Source organism: Cheilinus undulatus, linkage group 12, assembly GCF_018320785.1.
Source record: "Cheilinus undulatus linkage group 12, ASM1832078v1, whole genome shotgun sequence".
In the NCBI taxonomy this organism is placed as follows: Eukaryota; Metazoa; Chordata; class Actinopteri; order Labriformes; family Labridae; genus Cheilinus; species Cheilinus undulatus.
This window is the reverse complement of record NC_054876.1, coordinates 34873829-34896165: the sequence shown is the minus strand read 5'-3', so window position 1 is coordinate 34896165 and position 22337 is coordinate 34873829. Positions and strand designations below refer to the sequence as shown.

The window sequence follows — 22337 nt, the reverse complement described above, 5'->3', positions numbered from 1 at the left end:
ATCAGTGCACAACATCAAAAATATCAGAAGACTTTTCTCTGGAAACAGTTGATACCTTTCTCGCCAACAAATGGCAGAGACCAGGTGAAGACATCCATGAAGTTTGGCAGCCAGTAGGGATGAGGTGAACAGTTGAACTGTCGGATGTTCATGACGTTATTTTCATATTTCAGCACAGCAGCTGTTGGGAGGCAGAAAAGAAACAGACAAGTCAAAACTTCCTTTCCAAGAGCTTGTTGGTGTAGTGAGAGCACTTTTGTTAGATCACATGAAAGTATATTACACACATAACATGGTGTGTGTATGGTGGTAAAACGCCGTTAACATTCAGATTCATAGCTACAACCAGCATTAAGTATACAATGAGGGTGAGCCAAAGAAAGCCTTTAGGGTAAAAACACTGACTGTAACAGTGATTCACTCAGGTAACAAACTAAAACAAAATTCAAAAGCAGTCAGAGTGGATCTTATTGAGAATAAAAATGCCAATGTCCAGGAAATAAGAATACATTTTGTTTTTTATAACTCAGTGATTCCCTCTTACAGACAAAGTGACATTCTCTTTTTTTCTCTCATAGCATGCTCCTGGTTCCCAACTGTGCTATCATACCTGCTCATTTATGTATATACAAGGTATGGCTATTAAATAATGAGACTGGGCTAACGCTTCAAGTTTCCAATAAGCGATGTCTTTAGGTCACTGCTAGCTACTGATTGAAGTGTTTTTGCTAATGCGCCAGAAATTGATTAGCTTAAAGTTTAACGTCCCCACAGATTTGATTGTGTTTTTCCTTTTGCTCAGGAGTCAGAAGTTTTGGGACAACTTTTGTCATGTTCAAATTTGCATGCAAAATTTGCTGAACTGTCTCTTTATCAGTGGTAACCATTTTTGCTTACATTCTGACCCTGAGTTGTCGATCATTTTTAATGATTTGTTCAATCTGTTTTCAGAAGTTTTTTGATGTGCCTGGGCGCTCAGGCGTTCATCGTCTTTGACATCCTCTCTGCCTTCACAAAATCTTTTGTGCCGTTCTAACACATGTGCAAGTGACATGCAGTTTCCCCAAACGCCTCAGTTAATGGTTCAACAGATTTAGCTGCTGTTTTGTTCAATTTACCAAAAATTTCAAGCCTGTCATTTTCCAACGCCTTAGCAAAAACATTTGCGCTTCAATCAGTAGCTAGCAGTGAACTTCACATGTCACTTATTGAAAACTGACAGCAGTCGTGCCTGAATACCCAACCTTTAATATTTAACACTCAAGGTGACTGTGAACCACGTGGTATGATCTTCATAAGAGCAGTCTCATTATTCATTAGCCATACCTTGTACATGGCACCAGGTCCCAAAAACGACCAATTCTATCAAAATAAAAGCATTTATGAAGAATGGTACATCATATAATCTAGAAGATCTTTGTATTGGCAGAGAATAGCTCAAAAAGATAATAATGTTGGCAGATATAACTTTACAGCTGATTTATTGGTCATATCAGCAGAGTTTACAAATAAGTTTGTGCTGTTAAAAAAAAAAAAATCGATGGACCCAACTCAGTTGAAGATCTTTTCTTCAGGTTGTCCTCATTTCTTTAAATCAAAAGTATGTTCTAAGGACTAACTTTTTAAGTCTGAACTTCAGCAGGCTTGCATTTTTACACTTGAGAATAATTTAATCTTGTTCTTCAAGTTCTTTGTCAGGATTGTCTTAGGGAACAGACATTCAAACCTGCTGTATGATTAGAATAATTAACTTTTAATAACATGTCAGCTCTAGTACAGAAGAAACTTGGTGTCTTCTACAGTAAAAAGTGTTTATACTGTACATCAGCTGAAGCTGAAGCTGAAGGAAATGAGATAATAAATACTGAAACCTCCTATATTGGCAAAAATCTGACATTATGCATCCCTGTTAATAAATACTCATATTCTGAAAAATGACAAGATATGAATCCTAATCTTGGTTTCTCTCTTAAACACAATAAAAACAAATAAATGAATATCTATGTAGGAAATAATCAAATGAAACAGAACATTGCAGATAGCTGCAACACTCATGATAACACATAATGTACTGTAAATAGGTGTTAGGGTTGTAAATTTATCACAAATTCAACAATGCAATGTTAGAAGGAATATTATTTTCTAAAATGTCATTCTTGATATGAACTAGATTTAAATCAGTCCAGTGGGCTGTGATTGATATAAGATGAAATTACAATCATTTTAATGACAATCACTTTGATTGACATATCCCTTAATTATAAATTAAGTATTGGTGGTGGTGTAACATTCTTCTATGCTTGTGCTGTACCTTATTTGAGTCAGAGCACGTGCCTCTGTCGGCCTGGTTTGTAGTACTCTGTGTACTTTCTTTCATGTAATCCTAAGTAAGCCTCTGCTGTATCCCCAGCTGCATTGAGAGGCACATAACATTGCACATTGTTACATTTTCACCAGTGTTTGAGATATTATGTGCTTTAAGAAATGGTTATTTGAATGAAATGTTTTGATGGCATATTCCCAAAGTGAAGGGGAAAACATGTCTGCATCATGCTGTAATTTTTATTATGCTCTGTGCATGATCTTTACCATCATAGTCATGTGCACATTAATGTTTTATATATAAATGAGCATATAATGTATGCAGTTTATTGATGTTGCCTGTACATTTTTTAACGTCTCTGCACATGCAGTCTGAGAATAGAGAATATGCACAACATTAGATATATAACCACTAGATGTCCTCGCTGAGTTCAGGGATTGCTGACACTGTTACATCAAGAGGGATAAAGCCACATGGAGATAGTCAGCGATGCCGACAGTCCCTCCCACGCTCCCCATCTCCCATAGCCCATAGCAACCAGGACACAGATCTGAGAACACAAACAAATGGGGGCTCCCTGATGCATTCTTCTGCCCGCTCACAAGCTAAACGCAGTTAGATTAACCCATATCATCCAGTTTGGGCTAAAAAAAACATCTAAATATGTAAGTCAGAGGAGCTCATGGTGGTCTTTTTGTCTGCTGTGAAGTGTTTGTTCATTAAATCTAACCCAGTTAAAAAGCCAGAGGTTCAGGTGTTACAGAGACACTGGAATTAGGGCATCCCTTTCACAAGACTAGGTTTTACTGTTAACTGTTTAATTTAGCAGTAAACTAATTTCTCAAGGCCTGCCTTCCTGCTGTGCACAGACATAAAAAATATATGATAATAAGGAATAATCCAATTTTTAAAAGATATATTTATTTTACTCTGCTTGTTTCTGTGATTCATAAAAGTATTACTCCTTCTGAAGGGCTCATTTCATTAGAAGAATCTCAAAAATGGTAAAAATTGCGATTCCATTAAAAAAAAAAAAACAGTCCTAGGCACATTGTAGAATTTGTGCAGAATTAAAGTGCCTTTTATTTTGCAGGGCAGTGTGTGTTTTTAAATAGCAGATGTGCTGCGACCAACTTAGGTCTCCATCAGGGAACCTTAGTCGAGGTTGGCTATTTTAAACTCACATTCTACACATGCAATGAGCCCTTCAAGAGATGAAACAGGCACACGAATATTCAAAGAGTACTCAAACCCAGCAGCACTTCTCCTTCCTCTCCTTTGTCTTTAATAACGGTGTTACTTAGCAAAAATATGATCCAGATGTAAGAAGGATCACATGACAGATCTATAAATTGCACTGAATGAGGATGTAACAACACGTCGCAAAACAAAATGCATATGAACAACTCTAGTTCAACAAGATGAAGAATATATACCACTTTTTGAACCAGTGGAGGATGCTTTATGTTTTGGACTTCACTTGCTTCATGAAGACCGGCACATGAACATGGTTAAAGACAGTGAATATTGACTGGTTTAGAGTGCATCTACTGTAGTTTCAAAGCAAGATTATAGATGTGGAGTGTTTAGAAGACGGACAAGACAAAAATAGTGCACCAATGATGCAAATGACTAATGAACTACAGGAATAGTAAACCAACATGATGCAGCATGTTATATGGTGGCACACTACAAAGCACATGACTCCAAAAGAATCAGAATCTACACTGGGAAGCAGATGCCTAAAAAAGTTAGGGCTAAAGTAATGACTACATGTACTGGTGTTCAGAGTATTGCAGAGGGATGCAGGAACACCAGCTCTAAAGTATGTAGTGCTCATTACCGCGTTAGCCATTACGACATACATACAAAACAGGCTTAAGCTCAGCCTTTGTTACAAAGACACACTGCAACAAAGCGCTAATCAAAACCAAGTCACTGGCTACTATTGGCACAGTGTTATTTACATTGATGTTAGCTTGTGGCTAAAAACTTATTATGAACTGAAGTATGCAAAGTCTGCATGTAAAGTCAAATCACTAACATGGCTCATTGCTATCAACTGTAGAACAGGTTTAACTGGAGATAAGTACTAACACCAGCATGTATTTTTAAACTCGAAAGCATTTAAATACATTTACATCTGCAGGAGTCCTGGGACTCTTCTTATTTCACTTAATTACTGATTACCCTCTTTGACGATATACTTTTTCTTATGGATATCTGCCATTTATGGTGGTTCAACACTTCAAACCTGAAGAATCACACACATGATTTATTAAGAACTGTTTTTTAAGTCCTTCTTTATAGGGATACATGAAAGTGGATTTTTGCCAATATCTGATAATGCTGATGTTTACAAATTAATTTTTGCCAATAATACAGATATTGATTTGATATTTGAATGCAGTTTTGACCTTAAACTTCAGTCTTTAAAAAAACACAAATTAAAGTTTGAGGGGCACCAATTTAAAACTCCCAGTCCTTAAAACACGTTACGGTGTAAAGAATGATGATGAATAAAGAAAAGACTTCAGCTAAACTAGGCCTCTTAATGCAGCCTGAAACTCCACTAACTCATCTGTTTGTAAATCCAGAATTTACAGCTCATAAAGGCAAATTTTTACAGCCAAATTATCAGCTGTAAATATCTGCAGAAGTTTTTTTTTTGATGCTATGATAATTAATTTTTCAAGCTAACTTCTGCTGATACCGATAAACCAATAATATTGTGCATCCCTAATTTTACTAAAACAAAAGCTTCAAAAAGATCCCTCTATAAGATATTGTCTATGTCAATTTATGCAAAAAAAATGCTAATTTAATAAGTAGGTAAACTAGTAATAGAATAATTATAGGTGACACAGCTTTATTAAAAAAATAAGGAAAAGGATATTTTTAATGTTATTGTCAAATACTTAAAGCAAAGAATTGTATTTATTTATAAATTGACTTCAACAACAAGACTTTCTTAGAAATTGAAAATAAATCCTGTGATTCTTGTATCTTTAGTAGGGATGGAGATTGTTCATTGTTGTTGATATTGATACCCTTATCAATTCTTGCCTATTTTTGCCACTATCAGACCATTTTTGCCACTTGTTGCCTTGCTCAGCCCATTTTCGCCACAGTCCCATTTTTGCCACTTTTTAACTGCTTTTTTCTGCCAATTTTTACCTTTCTTAGCCCACTTTGATGTTATCCCGTTTATGCCACTCTGTAGCCACTTTTCACTACTTTTTTTAGCCAATTTTTTACATTTTATAATCCATTTTGCCAATTTTCAGCCTTTTTTTGCGATTAATAAATTAATTTTCCCATAAAGTTATTTCATGTCCTCCTACTTTACTCTCTGGCATCCTGACGTTAGTGCACATCTTGCTAAGCTGAAGTCTGATGTTGATTTACAAATGGTTTATATCAGAGCAGAGTGTTCTCACTACCAAAAAGGTAATTCTGTTTTATGAAAAGGGGAAAAGCCCTGTGTATTGTGAGTCAAGTGTATAGTTAGCATCTTTCCAACGAAAACCAAGATGGGTCTAAAATGAGAAGATGTCCTGACCTTTGTTGTTGTAAACATCCAGGTAGTTTGGCGCTGAGAAGATGGTTATGAGAGATGGGAATCCGGTAGTCTGGCTCTTACGGTACATCCGATAGCTGCATGATGAGCAAGTGGAGATTAAAGACAGAGAAAAGGTAGTTAATGTTCTTTTTCTCATGAAAAACACATCTGATTAATTAGTGTGGCTGTTATGTATCTTTAAGCATCCTGTATTGATGACTTACCCTGCATCTTGTGCTTCATGTGCTCGGATGATTGATAATAAGTTATTGCTCTGTAGGAACTCACACACAGCTGGGTAACTGCAAAAAACAAGATGGAAAGATGGGTTAAGACATCACTAAGAGTGCTGTCAGCAGAGAGTGTCAGAGTACAAATCAACACAATTACAGTCTCTCAAAACATGACTTTACAAAAGCGTTTTACCAACAGGAAAAAGAAGTACATTTAAGCTGCTGGTTATTAATTTCACATTCAGTTTCACTCCCCAGAAAACGAACAAAGATTTATCACTTATAAATGCTTTCATGAAAGACTTGCTGAGGCTGATGCAATAGTGTGAAAAACCAATTCAGCTGCTACCTGTTGCAGTGAAAAACACACTAAGCCAGTTGGTGCTTCCTGCCCCCCAGCTCTGACCTGACAGGAAAAAGCCTGCAAGGAAGAGATGCCAGGCAGAAAACACCGCTACACTAAAACATGGCATCCACAAGCTGCTTCCTTCATGTTTGTATGTCTAATTCAGCATTTGCATAAACTGGTTTTTGCCCCTTATTCCTCTGCTCTACTGCTGAAAAACATGTGCAGGAAGCTTTTAGATATTATGTTGCCTCAGGACAGCGTTTTGGTGGGAACAATTCTGTTCGCCCCAAATTTCTCACTGCCGCACACAAATTTCACAGCCCCGTTCATCGGTCATTTTTGTCAGCTACAAAATTACACGTCAAGCTGGAAGTGGAGATTTTTGTCTGCAATTTTTGACAGTTTAGGGAACACTGAGACTCTTATAAAAGGGTTTACTGCCCCTTGAGATTCTGGCAATCACCGATTGACTTAAATGCTTACTGCTGCTACTACCACTGCTGGGAGAGTCTCTTTTTAAGCTCCTCACTTTACCTACTGTAGAGCAATAACTGGGCTTCTCGGACAGAATCTTTATATGGTTTCCTTTCTGTTGTTATTTTATTTTTCCTTTGTGTTGTTCTACTGCTGTTTTTCAGAAACTTCATGATTTTCATCATACTGCAACCCTCATTTTGCAGTTGGTTTGGCCTTGCAATGAGTTTGATTCTATTATGCGAGGTCTTTCATTGTGATACCTGTTATTGCAACCTTTTAGAATTCACGTTTTCAGTTAAGGTGTTTGGATAGCCCAACTGTCCCAACTGTGGGTATAGAAACTGTATAGAAAATGGACCTCATCTCAGTGACATCATCACTACTTTATTATGAACCCCAATGATGGCAGTCACCATATTGGAGATGCTATTTCCCTCTAACTTTTTAGCAATCTCATAACAGGCTGAGGTGGTGTTGGGCCTGAAGCCTCCTTGCTAAATGCTACAGTGTGCCCACTGTTAATCATCTTTGCCCTTAGTTATGCAAATATGTGCAAAACTCTTACTAAATAAAAACAGATGAGTTGTAACAGAAATTAACCCTTTCTTTACAAATAAAAATAGAACAAAGCAGACTGGAAACATTTTTGTTGGTTGCTGTCCAAAGTACATCCGTTGAAAATGTAATTCTCTGCCTTGTGAATTTCAGGCTACCATTGTAAACAACATTTTATAAACTGTTTTCATTTCAAGTGTGGACAAACGGAAGTCTTGTGGTTTTTATTGACTAGTCTTTGGCTGCTTTGAGCCAATTAGCTTTGCTTCTGTGTGCAATCACAAGCTCTGTTGGGATACTGGAAAAATACTGAAAAAATCTAACTGTCCAACACTCCAGATGCCTTTTCATCTAAACTTAGCACAAAAAGTAAGGAAATTTGTGTTTGATAGATTATTTCTTTGTTGTAACAATTCTTCTTGGCATTGGAAAGCCTGTTTATTTCCCTTTTAAATGGTGCTACATTTGTAAGGAACATGCATTTGTGGGATGAGCAGCAGAGCTGAGTATGTGGGTTATGCCCATGAAAAATTTGCCAAATCTTCTCTACCAATGCCAAACAGCTTATTCTGACAATGATTCTTGTTTGATGGATTGGCTGATTAAAGTCTGAAGAAACAAGACAAATTGACAAATTGGCTAATGAACAATTTGGCCACTCCTCATGCTCGTTAGCCAATGTGGTTGTGTTGGTTACTCTATCATGAACCAGCAAGTGTTTATTGGGGTAGAGGTCAGGACTGCTGGTAGGCCATTCGACCATCTCCACTCCCAAAATTTGGAGGTAGTCTCTGATAAACCCCGCTCTGAGCGGGCGAGTTTTGTCATCTTGGTGGACAGAGTTCGGTCCTAGACTGTGGAGATACGGCATTGCCACTGGTTGATTCTCATCTCATTATCTTTATGCATTGAAATTGCAGCTTAGGCACCTGGCTGTCAGCACCAGGGAGTAACAGAAGCTCAAAACAAGAGTCAGTAGCATCAGTAAAATCAGCTGTTCAGCATTGGTAGAGAAGATTTGGCAAATTTTTCATGGATGCAGCCCACATACTCAGCTCTGCTGCTCATCCCACATAGGCATGTTCTTTATAAATGTAGCACAGTTTAAAAGGGAAATAAACAGGCTTTCAAAAAGTAAAAAAATTTATGGCAAAGAAGCATAGTTATAACAAAGAAATAATCTACCAAACCCAAATTTTCTTACTGGCTCTCACTGGTTCTCACCCATCTAAACGGGAAAAGTGTTGTGCTGTGTTGTGCTACATCATGCTGCATCGTTCGCATGTGCTTGGGATACTACAGTAGGAATCAGTGTAATCAAGATAATTTTATCACTGACATTCACTGGTGTCACTTGTAGTCAGGACACAGTGTTAGGGTAAAAACCTGTTTCTGTTGTAATCATGGGCAATTTAACATGGACTCTAAAGGGAGTAATTGTGTTTTGAAGGCAACCTCAAGTGGACACTACAGGAACTGCAGTTTTCTTTCATATTGGCTAAACATTACAAAACCCAAGGTTTCTGCTTGGATCATTAACCTAAGTAAGTTATTTCTTGTCCTGCCAGTTTCAAAAGCAACTAGTAATACTGCTAAATCTTAAAAGAAAGCTACACAAAGTATAGTAGTTCTTAAGGCTGCCAGAATTATGGACCAAACAGACCACATAAATCCTCATATTGTTTTTCTAGAACTACTAATACTCACAGTGGATCCAAAGATGACTTAAAATAACAAATTCATAATTTTCAAATTGTTTCATATAAATATCACTAGCGACAAGAAAACATGTACCTGTTTTTTTTAAGCAGACATCACATGTCATTGATGTCCCATGGGGGGATAACAAGTAATGAGTTTCATTTAACCATTCAGAAAAGAGTCGAATATGTGTGGATCAATGTAGGTCAGATTTGTTTGTAAAGCAGAAAATGAGCTCATAAATCAGGGTTGCACACTGGACAGAAAAGTATTAGACCCAATTCACCCAGGAGGGAAAAATAAACAGAACTGCTGTTAATGTAGTCCAGCGTTTAACAACCCCTCATCACAGATGTTACGTAATACCTAGAAGGTTGTGTTATGTCATTCAAATTCAAAATGTGTCTCCTGGGTTAGAAAAATGGATGGTACATAACAGTTTGATTAGCTCTTTTAAAGTATAACAGAGTCAGCAGCATTTCAATCTGTCATTTCCCAGCGCTTTATCAGTCTTGAAAGGACTGTTTCTTCCTGCCGCCTTATTACAGAAATATTTCTGACACAGAATCAACATCCTTATTGCCATTCATGTCCTCCAAACCTCATGCATAATATGTAATCAAGTTTGTTGTTTTTTTTAATAAATATGAAAATAGTTCTTTATAAGCCCTAATTTTATAAATATATGCTCTTCATTTTTAAGCACAAGCATATAACACCAGATCCATCCATCCATTGTGTATACAGCTGATCCAGCTTTGGGTCATGGGGGGCAATTTAGAGTCTGACAACTGATGGACCAATCAGCTTCATTTGAGTAAGACGAGGCAGTAGCCACCAGGTATAATTATTGTATCTGGCAAGTCAGTAAAGAGATTAGCTTGAATGTAATTAAAGTTGCAATTTTATTAGATCTGGAAAACATTTATTCAAAGAAGAGCAAATAACCTCACTGAAAATTCTTCTTGGTGGAAAACTGCTTTTGTTCTTCTCTGGACCAGACTCCACATGAGTTTGATTAACCAACTGGCTCCAATCATAGTGAACAACAATAGCAGCTGCCTGTAGAGCTCATGTTATGCAGTTTACTCACCAGACCTGTGCATGCTCACTGTGTCACGTTTTGTTGCTCTGATGGCTTTTACTGAATGTGACAGAACATTTGTTTAATCAACCTCCAAGGAGTTTTTTAAAAAGGCTCTGCCCTTCCTAATCATGGACTATGGATGGTTGCCCAGATGTCTGTGCCACATATCTTATGCAATGTAGCTGGCATGTTAGGTTATCAAACCATTTTTTTTTAAATCTTAATGCTCCTGTGAGGAAATTCTGGATTATGTAAAATAGGGCTGAATGATTTTGGAAAAGAATTGAATTACAACCCCCCCCCAATATTACAATTTGATATGTTATTCTTCCTTAACTTTTTGTTATTCCTAAACAAGGCTGAAAAATTCTTTAAAAATACCTAATTCTGATGATATTGCAAATTGGATGTAATTGTTGCATTGAAGGGGTTTTTTCATTCTCATATTTAATAAGAAAACAGTACAAAAATGATGGTAGGATTTTTTTATAGACTATTCTAAAAATATAGGCACTTGAATGATTGCATGATATGTCATGCATTGCATCTCTGCAACAACAACAACAAAAAGTTTAAAACTGCTATTTTGACACAAATTTCAGGTCAAAGAAATATCGCACCTCCTGCAATTTGAAAATTGCAGCAGGCCATATTGCGATTAATCTAATTTTTGATTAATTGCACAGCCCTAATGTAAAATGAAAATGTGAAGTGTGGCTACCTGGACCAAAGGGGGAGGACTTATGTCTTAGCTAAACTTTTCTTGTACATCTGACAGTGAGGTTCTCTGATTTTCTTTGATTTCAACGCGTTAACATACTTCATCCAATAACTTCCTGAAGGTTGACTAGCTTATTTTAAGAATAAAATACACATATATTTAAGAAAAAAAATTAAATAATCTTTATGGCTTCTGTAGGTCATATAGAGGTACTGATATTAATTCAAATCCGTTTTGTTACAAAGTAAAAGCTGCACACAGGAGCTTTAAAGAGCAAAAAAAAAAAAAAAACAACAGCCATCCTACAAAGCTAACAGTTTATTTGTCTTTATATTCAAATTGACTAATGAGTCAGCAAAACAACTGAGTAATTTTCAGACCAGATCTAATGATTGCCAAATTGCTTCAACATCAGTCCCTCATATTGCCCAGTCCAACAGTAACATACAGTACATCCTCCCCAGCAACAATCCTCTCTTCCGGCTCTTTCTTACACTCGCTGCCATCCACAGACCCATCAAACTTTAACAAGTGTTTAAAATATTTAAGTGTTCAAAGGTTTGTGCTGAGAGAAAAACAAGGAGACTGCTGTGCCCTGAGCACCTGGCGAAACTGTGTCATCTTCGTATATCTAGGTCACATGAAAAACACCCCTTGCTGGCCGATATATACATTACAGGAATAGCTGTGTTACACACTAACATGAATATGCTGGAGCGTTTTCCACTATGGCTGACAACGCACCCTGATAGAACTGCAAAATGCTGCTCTCAGAAAGCGTTATATAACTGTTTCTATTAAAAAACACATCCACAACACATTTCTAACTTAGAAATAAGGGCAATTTTTACATCATTCTTATTAAAGATTATGTTTATCATGGATGCAAAAGTATATTTTTGTTTCACAGTACTGACACAAATATCATTCAGTAGCATAAAAATAAAGCTCCAAACATGCGCTGTATACTAATTTATTTTTTGTCCACTCCAACGGTATCTATTGATTACTGCGAGGGAACACAGTACACACACGTTGCTTGCCTGCGGCTCACATTCCTTCTCTCCCCTTTGTGAAAACGCACAATTATGTGTCGGTGAGCCTGTGAGCGAGAGAGCGCGAGAAATCTGACGAGTGAGTATGAGCGAAAGAGACAGAGAGAGATGGACGTGCTGTGTTGTGAGTGTGAAGCTGAGAGTTTCTTTTTTTTTTTTTTTTTAACTTTCCCTTAAGGAAATCCATCTGTGCATCAGGCTGGTGGTCATCATATTTACTTACCCAATATAAAAGATAATTCTTAAACCATAATTTCTAACCACAAGATGGAATCATAATTAAATACTCCACATAGAAGATGTTGGGATTGTTGTTCTTTCATATTGTATTTGCAAAGTACTGCTATGATGTATGGTAATATTAAAAAATAAGTATAATTTTATAATGATATGGCTTTACAACACCAGTAAGAAATCTTAACTCTGCACTTTTAGCTTTAAAAAGCAAAGAGCACTTTCCATTAAAAAAAATTGTTCCTTAAACTTTGACAAAAACTTCAGTTTCAATAAACCTTCATAATTCTCAGAAAAAAAGTTTAAAAATGGCTCTTTTGCTATTTGGATAAGTGATTCTTGACTGGTTTGTCATCAGGACCCACCACTGTCAATTAGAAAGCTAACAATTTAGAAATCCCAACCCAAATTTCACATATTTTTACCACTTATATTCATTTATTGAAAATGGATCTTAGATGAAGTATAACATATGACTAAATTTGTCCAGAAAGTGCTTCATTACAGCAGCACTGAGATGACATGCATGCCTTTATTTTATTTTACTCCATTTCCCTGAAAATGTAAGTTTTTGTTGTTTTCTAGAGATCTCAAAAATGAACACATTATCATTGGAAAAAATCAGCTTTGCAAACCCGAAACATCGAAACAAAAAAGTGCCACAGTTTTTCCCCAGGCACGCTTTTACAACCCAAATAAAAGTAGTTTTTCTGTCCTGGTTAGACTTCTTGTCAAGACCTTTGACCTGGTCTCTGTGGTTCCATTTACTACAGTGACAGATATGACTATATGCTGCCCATAATGATGCCAGTGCTGCAGATCTTTGAGTGTCCACTTGAGGCAGGCTCCAAAAATCAAGGAATCCTCATAAGAACCCATATCAAACTGCTCTTTTTAATAGCAGAAACAACATGTCAACAGCTGTTTATAAAAATGAGTACAGAGTTGGTCTTTATTGTCTTTTTATGTCTTTACTGATAAAAAAACAACAACATGAGATATTGTTGTACGGTTATGTATTTTTTTGAATAAGCCATCTGTTTTGATTAAAGCAAGGCAAAGACTTTTCCATAATTAGATATTATAAGGGGCATGGTGCCTTCTGGCCCACCTCATTTATCACACTTTGCCTGTTTCTAGACTGATGGATACAGTCTTTTTGATATGGAGACTGCCAACATTGAGCTTTATAACATCCATCCGATATCTACACCGCTTCTCCTGATTGGGGTCGCAAGGAGCTGGAGCCAGTCCCAGGTGCCACTGGGTGAGAGGTGGGGTACACCCTGGACTGGTCACCAGTCAATCACAGGGCTGGCATAAAGAGACAAAAAAGCAGGCATGCTTACACCTACCAGGCCTGCCAACAGATTTAGCTGGGCCCCTGAAAAACCCAGAGAGTGTGCCTTCCCATTTGAGTCAGTGATGATGTCAATGCTTGTGTGCTGGATCAGTAGCATTGGGACTAGCATCCTGGCTAACAATAACCTCATTTTGGAGCTGAAAAGCTTGTCAAACTATTATTGGATTCTGATGTTGGAATTATGTATTTATGCTCATTTTTAACCCATTTCTCCATTTTTTACACCCATTTTGCCACCTTTAACCCATTTTTGCCACTTTTAGACTATCTTTTCCTTTTCTGTTTTTGCCACTTTTCCCCAATTTCTGTTATTTTTACCATTTTTGCCCTTTTATGCCACTTTTATCCAATTTTTACCACTGTGAACCCATTTTTGCAATTATTGATTTTTTTCTCATTAAAGTTTTCTCAGCCAAATCATAAATTCATCAAAAGAGAGGCAAACATTTCTTAGCTTCTAAAAGGTGAAGTTTACTATTAAGTGTTCCTTTGGTCTTTGTAACTAAAAACTAACTTAATATCACAGATGATAGAATAGCAGGAACACACAATACATGGGTCTTTAGATCATACAATGAAATAGACTTTTATTTACATGCATTTCAAACATTCTCTTCAACTCTAAGGAACCTGCAGCTGTATAGCTATTTGTGAGAGGCTCTATATTGATTTTCTATGTGGTTGGGGCTTCAACTGAGGCTGGAAAATGTACAAGTGTGTGTGTACAGTTCATGTATCTCCACAATCAGTCACTGTCAGAATGTAGCTTAAAGTCAAATAACTGCAGTGTATCTGATTGCATTTTAATGTACCCTCTTTCTTCTTAACCTGCTTAGCCTTATACCCACTTCTACTTCACACAGAGATTTTCTTGCATTTCCGAAAAATTCCCAGGAGAATGAGTTTCTCTCTGCTGCATACACACTGTATGGTTGGCAAGAGTCATAATGATGGAGAGGTAAGTTTGAGAGTGAAGGCAGAACAAAGCCACGGGGAGATAGATGACTATAATAGCAGCATCCTCCACACATCTACAGAATAATCCTCACTAAGCTCCACTCTCTCTCTCTCTCTCTGTGAATAGATGGTTTCTTATCGCTGACCATTCAACAGTGGTGAAATGGGAGTTAAGGTCCATCACCTGCTTTTTGGAACACTTTTACTGAAGGCCAGCGAACTCTACCAAATGCATTAATAATCTCTTTATCATCTTCAATCATGCTACATCAGTTATTTGCCATTATTTGTATGTGAAGCACTGGAGTCCTTTTATGAAGATTAATTTTTGGGCTGTTTGGCTTTTGTTTGATAGATTTAGGTGGGAAGAGAGAGTGGGGGATGACTTGAAAAACAGCATCAGGATTAGAAATCAAACCTGTGACCAGTTGGATGAGGACTGTAGCCTCTGTACATGGGGCCTGCTCTACCAACCGAGCTAAACCGGGTCCCCCCTAGAGTTTATTTGGGATGATTTTTTTTCCCCTTTTTTCTTGTTATTTATTTATTTAGATTCAGGTTTTCCATTCAGTTGTAATTTTTAAACTTATTTTTAAGTCCAACTCTGAAGGCTCACTCACCATAGGCCCAGTTGCCCCATACCGTGCTGAAGCACGATTACCACCCCTCCCCAGTCCCTGCTGAGCATAGTCACCTCTTGTATATTTGTGATCACGTTAGCATGTGTTGTATTGTGCACACAAGCCACAACAAAGAGAATTTGACAGCAACTTCACAGACTTTGTGGCATATTTTAGTTTGTTTTTGTAAGATATGTCCCTCTAACACTTCTGGATTTTTTGATTGTGTACATCTGTGTTACATCGACATTGTGTACCTGCTCATGTGCTTGTGCATGAACACAGAAACCCACCTCTTTGATCAAAGAGAGAACCAAGAAAGTGCACCATGCTTGAGCACGACACGACAAACTCACAATATTCAAGTAAACTAGACTTTGGTATAAACATGCTTGGACACAGTAAAAGTGGCCTTGTGTGAGTGCGCCCTGAGATTAGGTTTCAGACTTGCTGCTTTTATTGTTCTGGCAGATGTTGAACTGCCATTCAGTTAACCCAGAAGGGGAGTTAAAATGGTCATTAATTTAGAAAGAATATTTAAATACAGTAACACACTTATAAAAAATAAAAACAACAGTAGCATATATTTTTAGCATGTTGTCATACATGCTTTGCTCTTAGTAGGGCTGGAAAATAAACAGCATTTTTATTGTCATTGCGACGTGAACATCATCTAAAATGCCTCTTGAGTGAGTGCCTAAACCCAAGAATACAAAGAAAGGACACATTATGAAATCAAGGCTGACACTAATATTTAAATTCACTTTGGCCGGACAGCCATCCAGACATCAATGTTGTTTAGTCAATTGTTTTTCCTTTAATACTCCTATACTGACATTTTCTGTCACGTTTGACCATGAAAACAAAGCAAAAAATGGCTAGGTGACTTCTAAATAAGTCTGCAGATTAGTATTGAATTTTTATATTTCTCAACCGAAAGGTGTGTCCTTGGACAAGGCACTGAGGGCCAGTGCTGTGATGCTGTGTCAGTGGTGTGTGCATGTGTAGGAATGGTATTAGTTAATACCAGTTGACCTTTTACATAGCACCCACCACCAATGGTGTGAATGTGGAGTGAATGGGTGTGAATGGGTAAGTGTGACCTGCAGTGTAGAAGAGCTCTGAGTAGTCCAACAACTCAAAAAGTGCTATTCAAGCTTAAGTGTATTTACCATTTATCAAGTCCATATTAAACAATATTAAAATCAAATTTCATGATATCATGACCTAAATATCATGGTTATCAGTATTGTTGTGGTATTGTTATAATTTGCTGATAATCTGAAAAAATTCATCATTTCAATCATTTTATCAAGTTTGATTAAAAAAACACTAAATCAAACAAGCAGCACAGAAGACTGTACTCTCTGTTTGTATAACCATTAAAAGCAACAGGTAAACCTCATCAGTTGTGCATTAGGAAAGGTACCTTATTAATAAGGTGGTCAGAATTTTTGATGCTTTTTTAAATAACATGCTTTAAATGACATATACCCACTATTTTTATATTTGACAGGACAGAAAAGTACCAAAGTAAAATAAGTCAGTCATATCTTCAATCCATAGCTCCTTATTAATCTGAGTCCTTATCAAGACTACTACAGATAGTTTTCTGTTGTTTGGTGGAAAGGCAGAATAACAATCCATTTTTAATAGTAGTGGTATTAGGTGAGAAGATTTTGAGCTATGAAGTTTAAAAGCTCATGATTTCATCTGTTATATCCATTTTGTATTGATGAAAAACCAAGCTCAGTTCTCGTCTTCAACAGGGTTTTTTGAAGTTTGTTATCTCTCTGAATGCCACTGTTTTAACCGCTGATGATTTTATTGTTGTTGTTTATATTTATTGTGTATTGTTGTGAGTTTGAGCGCATGTGTTGTTGAAACTATTGCTGCCATTCTTGGTCAGGTCTCCTTTGAAAAAGAGATATTTGATCTCAATGGGACTAACCTGGCTAAATAAAGGTGAAATAATCAAAAACTAAATTTTTTTTTAATGTGGCATTTGAACACATCATGATATTATATGTAGACCACATTTACCATAATTCTTCTCTTACCGTTGTTGAACATGTCACAATATAACCATCAGTTAGCTCGTGAAGTGAACCAGTTAACTTTGAGCAATTTCAACACAGATTTCAAAATTGGGGGACAAAAATTCACTAGTGGGAGCTGCTCTGAAGTCCAAGCTTTTCTGGACTTTTTGAGCAGAGGAGGAGCAGCTGAAGCCAGTAAGTGCATGACACTCCCACAAGTTTTTTTCTTTCTTTTGCTGACAGTCAAAGAAGGCGACAGCATTTTGGTCTAATTTGATTCATAATACTGTTGTGTTTTAAGCTTGAGCTTTAAGCTGAGTAGATTGGTCTACAGCTGTGATGCTCCTTGGGTCTACTTGTCTGTCTGTGTCTCTGCACTCCGACAGACAGTCACAGTGAGTGGTGCAGACAAGAGCAGAGGAGACAGACACCTCCTGCCTGACATGTTTTACATCTCTTTGGTCGACCTGTGGACGTTTTTTTCCCCACTTCACCTCAGTAAACAAGCCAACATAGCAAGCTGTCTGGACATCATTTACTGTGATATTACAGCGCAGTTATCACTTACGGTGTTAACTATAATCAAAGGTGCAGGGTGTCTTATATGGTGTAGCTTAGTAGCATTTAGTGGAACCAATTTGGTAAAAATGAAACATATGTAAAAAGGTCTATGTAAAGTAGTGTTTCATCACCTGAATATATAAAATTGTTTTAGTTTTATTGACTTAGAATAAGCCTTGATTTCATACATCAGGAGGCTCATCTCCATGGACTCTGTCATCTTTGATTTTATTAATCTTGTATGTTTTTACAGTACCACAAAAGGAAGAAAATAACAGTAAGCCATTTTTTTAATTCCTTTGGTTGCAACAGTGGCCTCCAGACGTGAACTTTGCAAGTTAGAATCCAGCTTTTAGATGTTGCTGATATTCCCCATTTTAAACACTGAACCATTAAAAATGAACATAATGATAACCATGGAGGCATTTTATCATGATTATTATTAATACCATTAACTGTTTCATCATATATATAACCATATCCTCATATTGTTTTGTCTACAGTATGTCTGAAATAAGAATTGCTGGACCGTAAAAAAAACCCCACTGTTTGGTCCCGCAGTCACAAGGGGAACTTGCCTCCAAAAGACCCCAAACCAGTAAGTTACTAGATATCAGAATTCTTGTAAAGTCAACACACATGCTTCACTTAAAAGCAGCTGTGACATCCCAGTGCACAAAACGTCTTTTTGACAATCAGCTTTCTCTCTTGTAGGAGCTAAACTTTGGAATGGCCTACCCATTAAGCTGAAAATGATAAACAATGTTATAGGTTTTAACAAAGGTATTAAATCATGGCTGAAGGAGAAGCAGCACTGTTCCCCCACATAAAACATAAAACATGTCTGTAGTCTGTTTATTGGTAAATGTTAAAGCACCAATGGTACAGTTTGTCCTTGTTAAATGGATAAATAAAACTCATTTTATAATTTCAACCCACCTTTGACTTTTCATGATGAAAATGAGAACTACAGTTGGGTAATAATGTGAATCTAGCCTGCAATTACTCTGCGCAAACAGAATGTCATTTCCTCTCTGCGGAGGACTAAATCTCCCTGGCTTTACTTTTGGTGATTTGAGCGGAGCTGCAGCTCCCACGCAGGGGTCCGTACTGTTCTGAACCTTCATTAAGAAAACTCTCACAACAAGCGCCACCTAATCTCTTCTCACCACCACCTACTTCCCACAGCTCTCTCCCATCGCACAACAGCATTAGGACAGCGCTCACTCCTCCTCCTTCTTCCATGCTTTGTCATGGAGGCTGAATAGTTGCATAACAAACTCATTCCTGCTATTTGCCTCCATATTGTGTTTTTGATTGTGTTCCTTCGTCTCCGCCTGTTTCTGAATCCAGGTTCATGCAGCTGATCTTTTGTCCGTCCCCATCTGTTCTAACTCTTATCAAAAGCAGCTGTTAACCACAAGAAAATCTGACCCATATACTCACAGATGCAGACATAATCTATAGGATTTATAGACAGGTTTGCGTATGTATTCATGAACCATCCATCCTTCTTACTCCCACCATACTCCCATTATAAGAGCCATTATAGGCTTTTAAGTGTGTGTCTATTGTTTGTTTTGTCCTTTTTGGTTTTTCTCAGGCAGCGTTAAATGTTTGATATCTATTTATAATTTATCATCTTAACATCTATTTTTGATATTAAGTTGCTCAGCTTCTGTGTCACAGTTAGATTTAGGCCTGTACTCAAGCAATTCTCCTTAAGATTGACTTAGATCTCACCATCAGCTTAAGTCCTATGCATGTTAATCTCTCTGTTATCTTCTATTTTCAATATGGTGACAAGCCTCTAGCCTCTTATGATCAACCAGTTTCATCTGAATAGGGCTTGAATAATGGTTAAAAGGTTCGACCATTGTGTGCTGCATCCTTTCTTTCCTTTAAGACTGAACTAATTAGAGACCCATCAATGAGCCACATGAGGAAACCCTAATGTATTCAGTGCACTATATGATGAGTATTTAAAGGAAGGGATGGCTTACAGGATGCCATAAACACCAAGTTTCAAGCTATGCTGGCTCCCTGTTCAGAGGCTCAACTCACTAAGCTGTGCAGCTGTGGGAATTCCTTTTGAGTCATTTTGGATGCTTCATACTAATTTGTGTTTGAGGTGTTTTTCAAGTCAATTCATGTAGTATGACGAGCATCGAAGTTAGTCACGGACAATGAATAGGGCAGGCAAACAAGGGACTTTTATTTCAGAGACTTGGGTTTGATTACTGTGTTAAACAGATGACTTCATAGATGTTTCCAAACTTACAGCTCGTGGATTAGAGACCTCATGCATCTGACCTTACAAAAAAACATCTCAATGCTAGAAAAAGCTATGTCCACAAGTTTTACACCATTTGGCAACAAGTTCTCAACCAAGGTAGAAAAGAAGCACCACTTGCGCCTGTTTCAGACTGAGTGCACGTTCTCTGCTTTTCATGCTGACTGTGACTCTCTTCTGTCACAGCTCTGTCTATCTTCAGTTTTACCTCTGTACAGTATTACCTCTGTAAAGCCTAAACAAGGTGATGATGATTTCTTCTCATGAATGCCAAACTGGGCTTTTACTTTGAAAAGCAAAACGTGGAAATGTAACTATACGGTGTTTTGCTTCCCTGTGGCATACAGTGTGTCTCAAATTGCATGCCTCTGTTAGTATACTGTGCTAAAGTACACTTAAATGCAATACAGAGCATGTAATCACAGCAGGTAAGATTTGTCTTAAAGCTAGCTAGCGGATGCTAATGTTAGGTATTATGCTAGCTAGGAATGGGCCGTATAACATTTGCAATATACCGCAAAAAAAAACTTTCCACGATGATAAAAAAGCATTCAACGATAATAACGATAAACTATGGTTGATGACGTATGTGTCTGCGATTGTCACACACACATACATCATCAACTGCGACACACTTGTAACTCACATGCAGAAGCATAACAAACATGGTGGAAGGTGGAGTTGAAACAGAGGATGTGTTTGTTGCTAAATGAGGAACTACCTCCACTATCTGGAAAGGGTTTGGTTACAGGAAATCAGACATGGGGCAGACAATGGCAATTTGCACAGTGTGCTTTATTTTACAATCCCCTATTCCTACGTTTAACAGCCGCACAAAATCATTTTCTCCTTTTAGCTTAGTTGCTAAAAAAGGTCATTAAATTACAGTTATTCGCAGACTGGGATTGTGTAAAAAAAAGAAAAAATCTGAAATAGCACTTTATTTGTTTTTTTGACAATACTTGATGTGCCAATTTATTAGGATTAATTTTAGATTAGATCAATACTGATATTTTAATGTAGTTCAGCCCTAAAACTTCAGTCCTTAAAAGACATCATTTAAAGTTTGAGGATGAAGAAACTGGATTTAAATGGCTCATATTTACAGCTGATATAACCAGACTTAGTTGTATTTATCCGCAAAAATTTTAATATCTGCCAATAGAGCTGGGCAATTAATCGAAAAATATTCGTAACCGACCTTTAGAGCCTATAACCGACATAAACCTGCCCTGTCAATTATTTTATTTTTTCCCCTTGTAATATCTCTCTACTAATGTACCACCCTTTTTAAAACAAACTACTAGCTGTGTAGTCACATGATAGGTAGCCAGGTGTTGAAAGGCATGTAGCCTGATGGAAACCCAAGAGAAAAAGAAGTGCTAGTTTCATTTCAGCTGATGTGTATTTTGATTTCAGTTGTCTCAATAAATAACCATTAATTGACATCTCTGCATGTTCCTTTCAGTTGTTCGTTTGAAAATTACACAAATATTTTATAAAACCAACAGAGTCAGAGGCTGGGGGTGGAATAATTGTTCATTAATCGTAATCGAGGTAAAAAGCCCAATTAATCATGATTTTGATTTTTGCCATAATCGCCCAGCCCTATCTGGAGATAAAGATGATTCACTTTCAAAGCTAATATCTGCAGATTCCAATATTGTACCGACAATATCCTGCAATCCTAATCTCATCTGTATTTTAAAATTATTTTCTTAAAGAGAAAAAGATGATTTAACCAGATGACTTCAGAAAGAGGGTTGCACGGCAGCGCAGGGGTTAGCGCTGTTGCCTCGCAGCAAGAAAGTCCCTAGTTCGCTTCCCGGTCAGGGCCTTTCTGTGCAGAGTTTGCATGTTCTCCCTGTGCATGTGTGGGTTCTCTCTGGGTACTCTGGCTTCCTCCCACCACCAAAAACATGCTCATTAGGTTAACTGGTTACTCTAAATTGGCTGTAAGTGTGAGTCTGAGCGTGCCTGGTTGTCTGTCTCTATATGTCAGCCCTGCGATTGACTGGTGACCAATGACAGCTGGGATAGGCTCCAGCCTCCCCACAACCCCAAACGGGATAAGCAGTATAGAGAAATGGATTGATGGATGGACTTTGTAAAGATTGTTGCCTTTTTTATGTATTTTTTAATGTTTTTTAGTGACTTAAACATGGAATGATAGTGTGTGTTTTTGTGAAGCTTTTTTATCTGGCTGT

General features: G+C 37.3%; 1 protein-coding gene across 1 annotated transcript in view; it reads right to left on the bottom strand.

The window, feature by feature from the left end:
• ppp3ca (protein phosphatase 3, catalytic subunit, alpha isozyme) overlaps positions 1 to 22337 on the bottom strand; it is a 66110-nt gene that overhangs the window by 14133 nt on the left and 29640 nt on the right. The window contains exons 7-9 of the mRNA XM_041801126.1: positions 6110 to 6187; positions 5886 to 5980; positions 56 to 181 (exon numbers count right to left, since the gene is read on the bottom strand). Of these exons, the coding sequence (XP_041657060.1) occupies positions 56 to 181; positions 5886 to 5980; positions 6110 to 6187 (299 nt within the window). The remainder of the gene's footprint in view (positions 1 to 55; positions 182 to 5885; positions 5981 to 6109; positions 6188 to 22337) is intronic.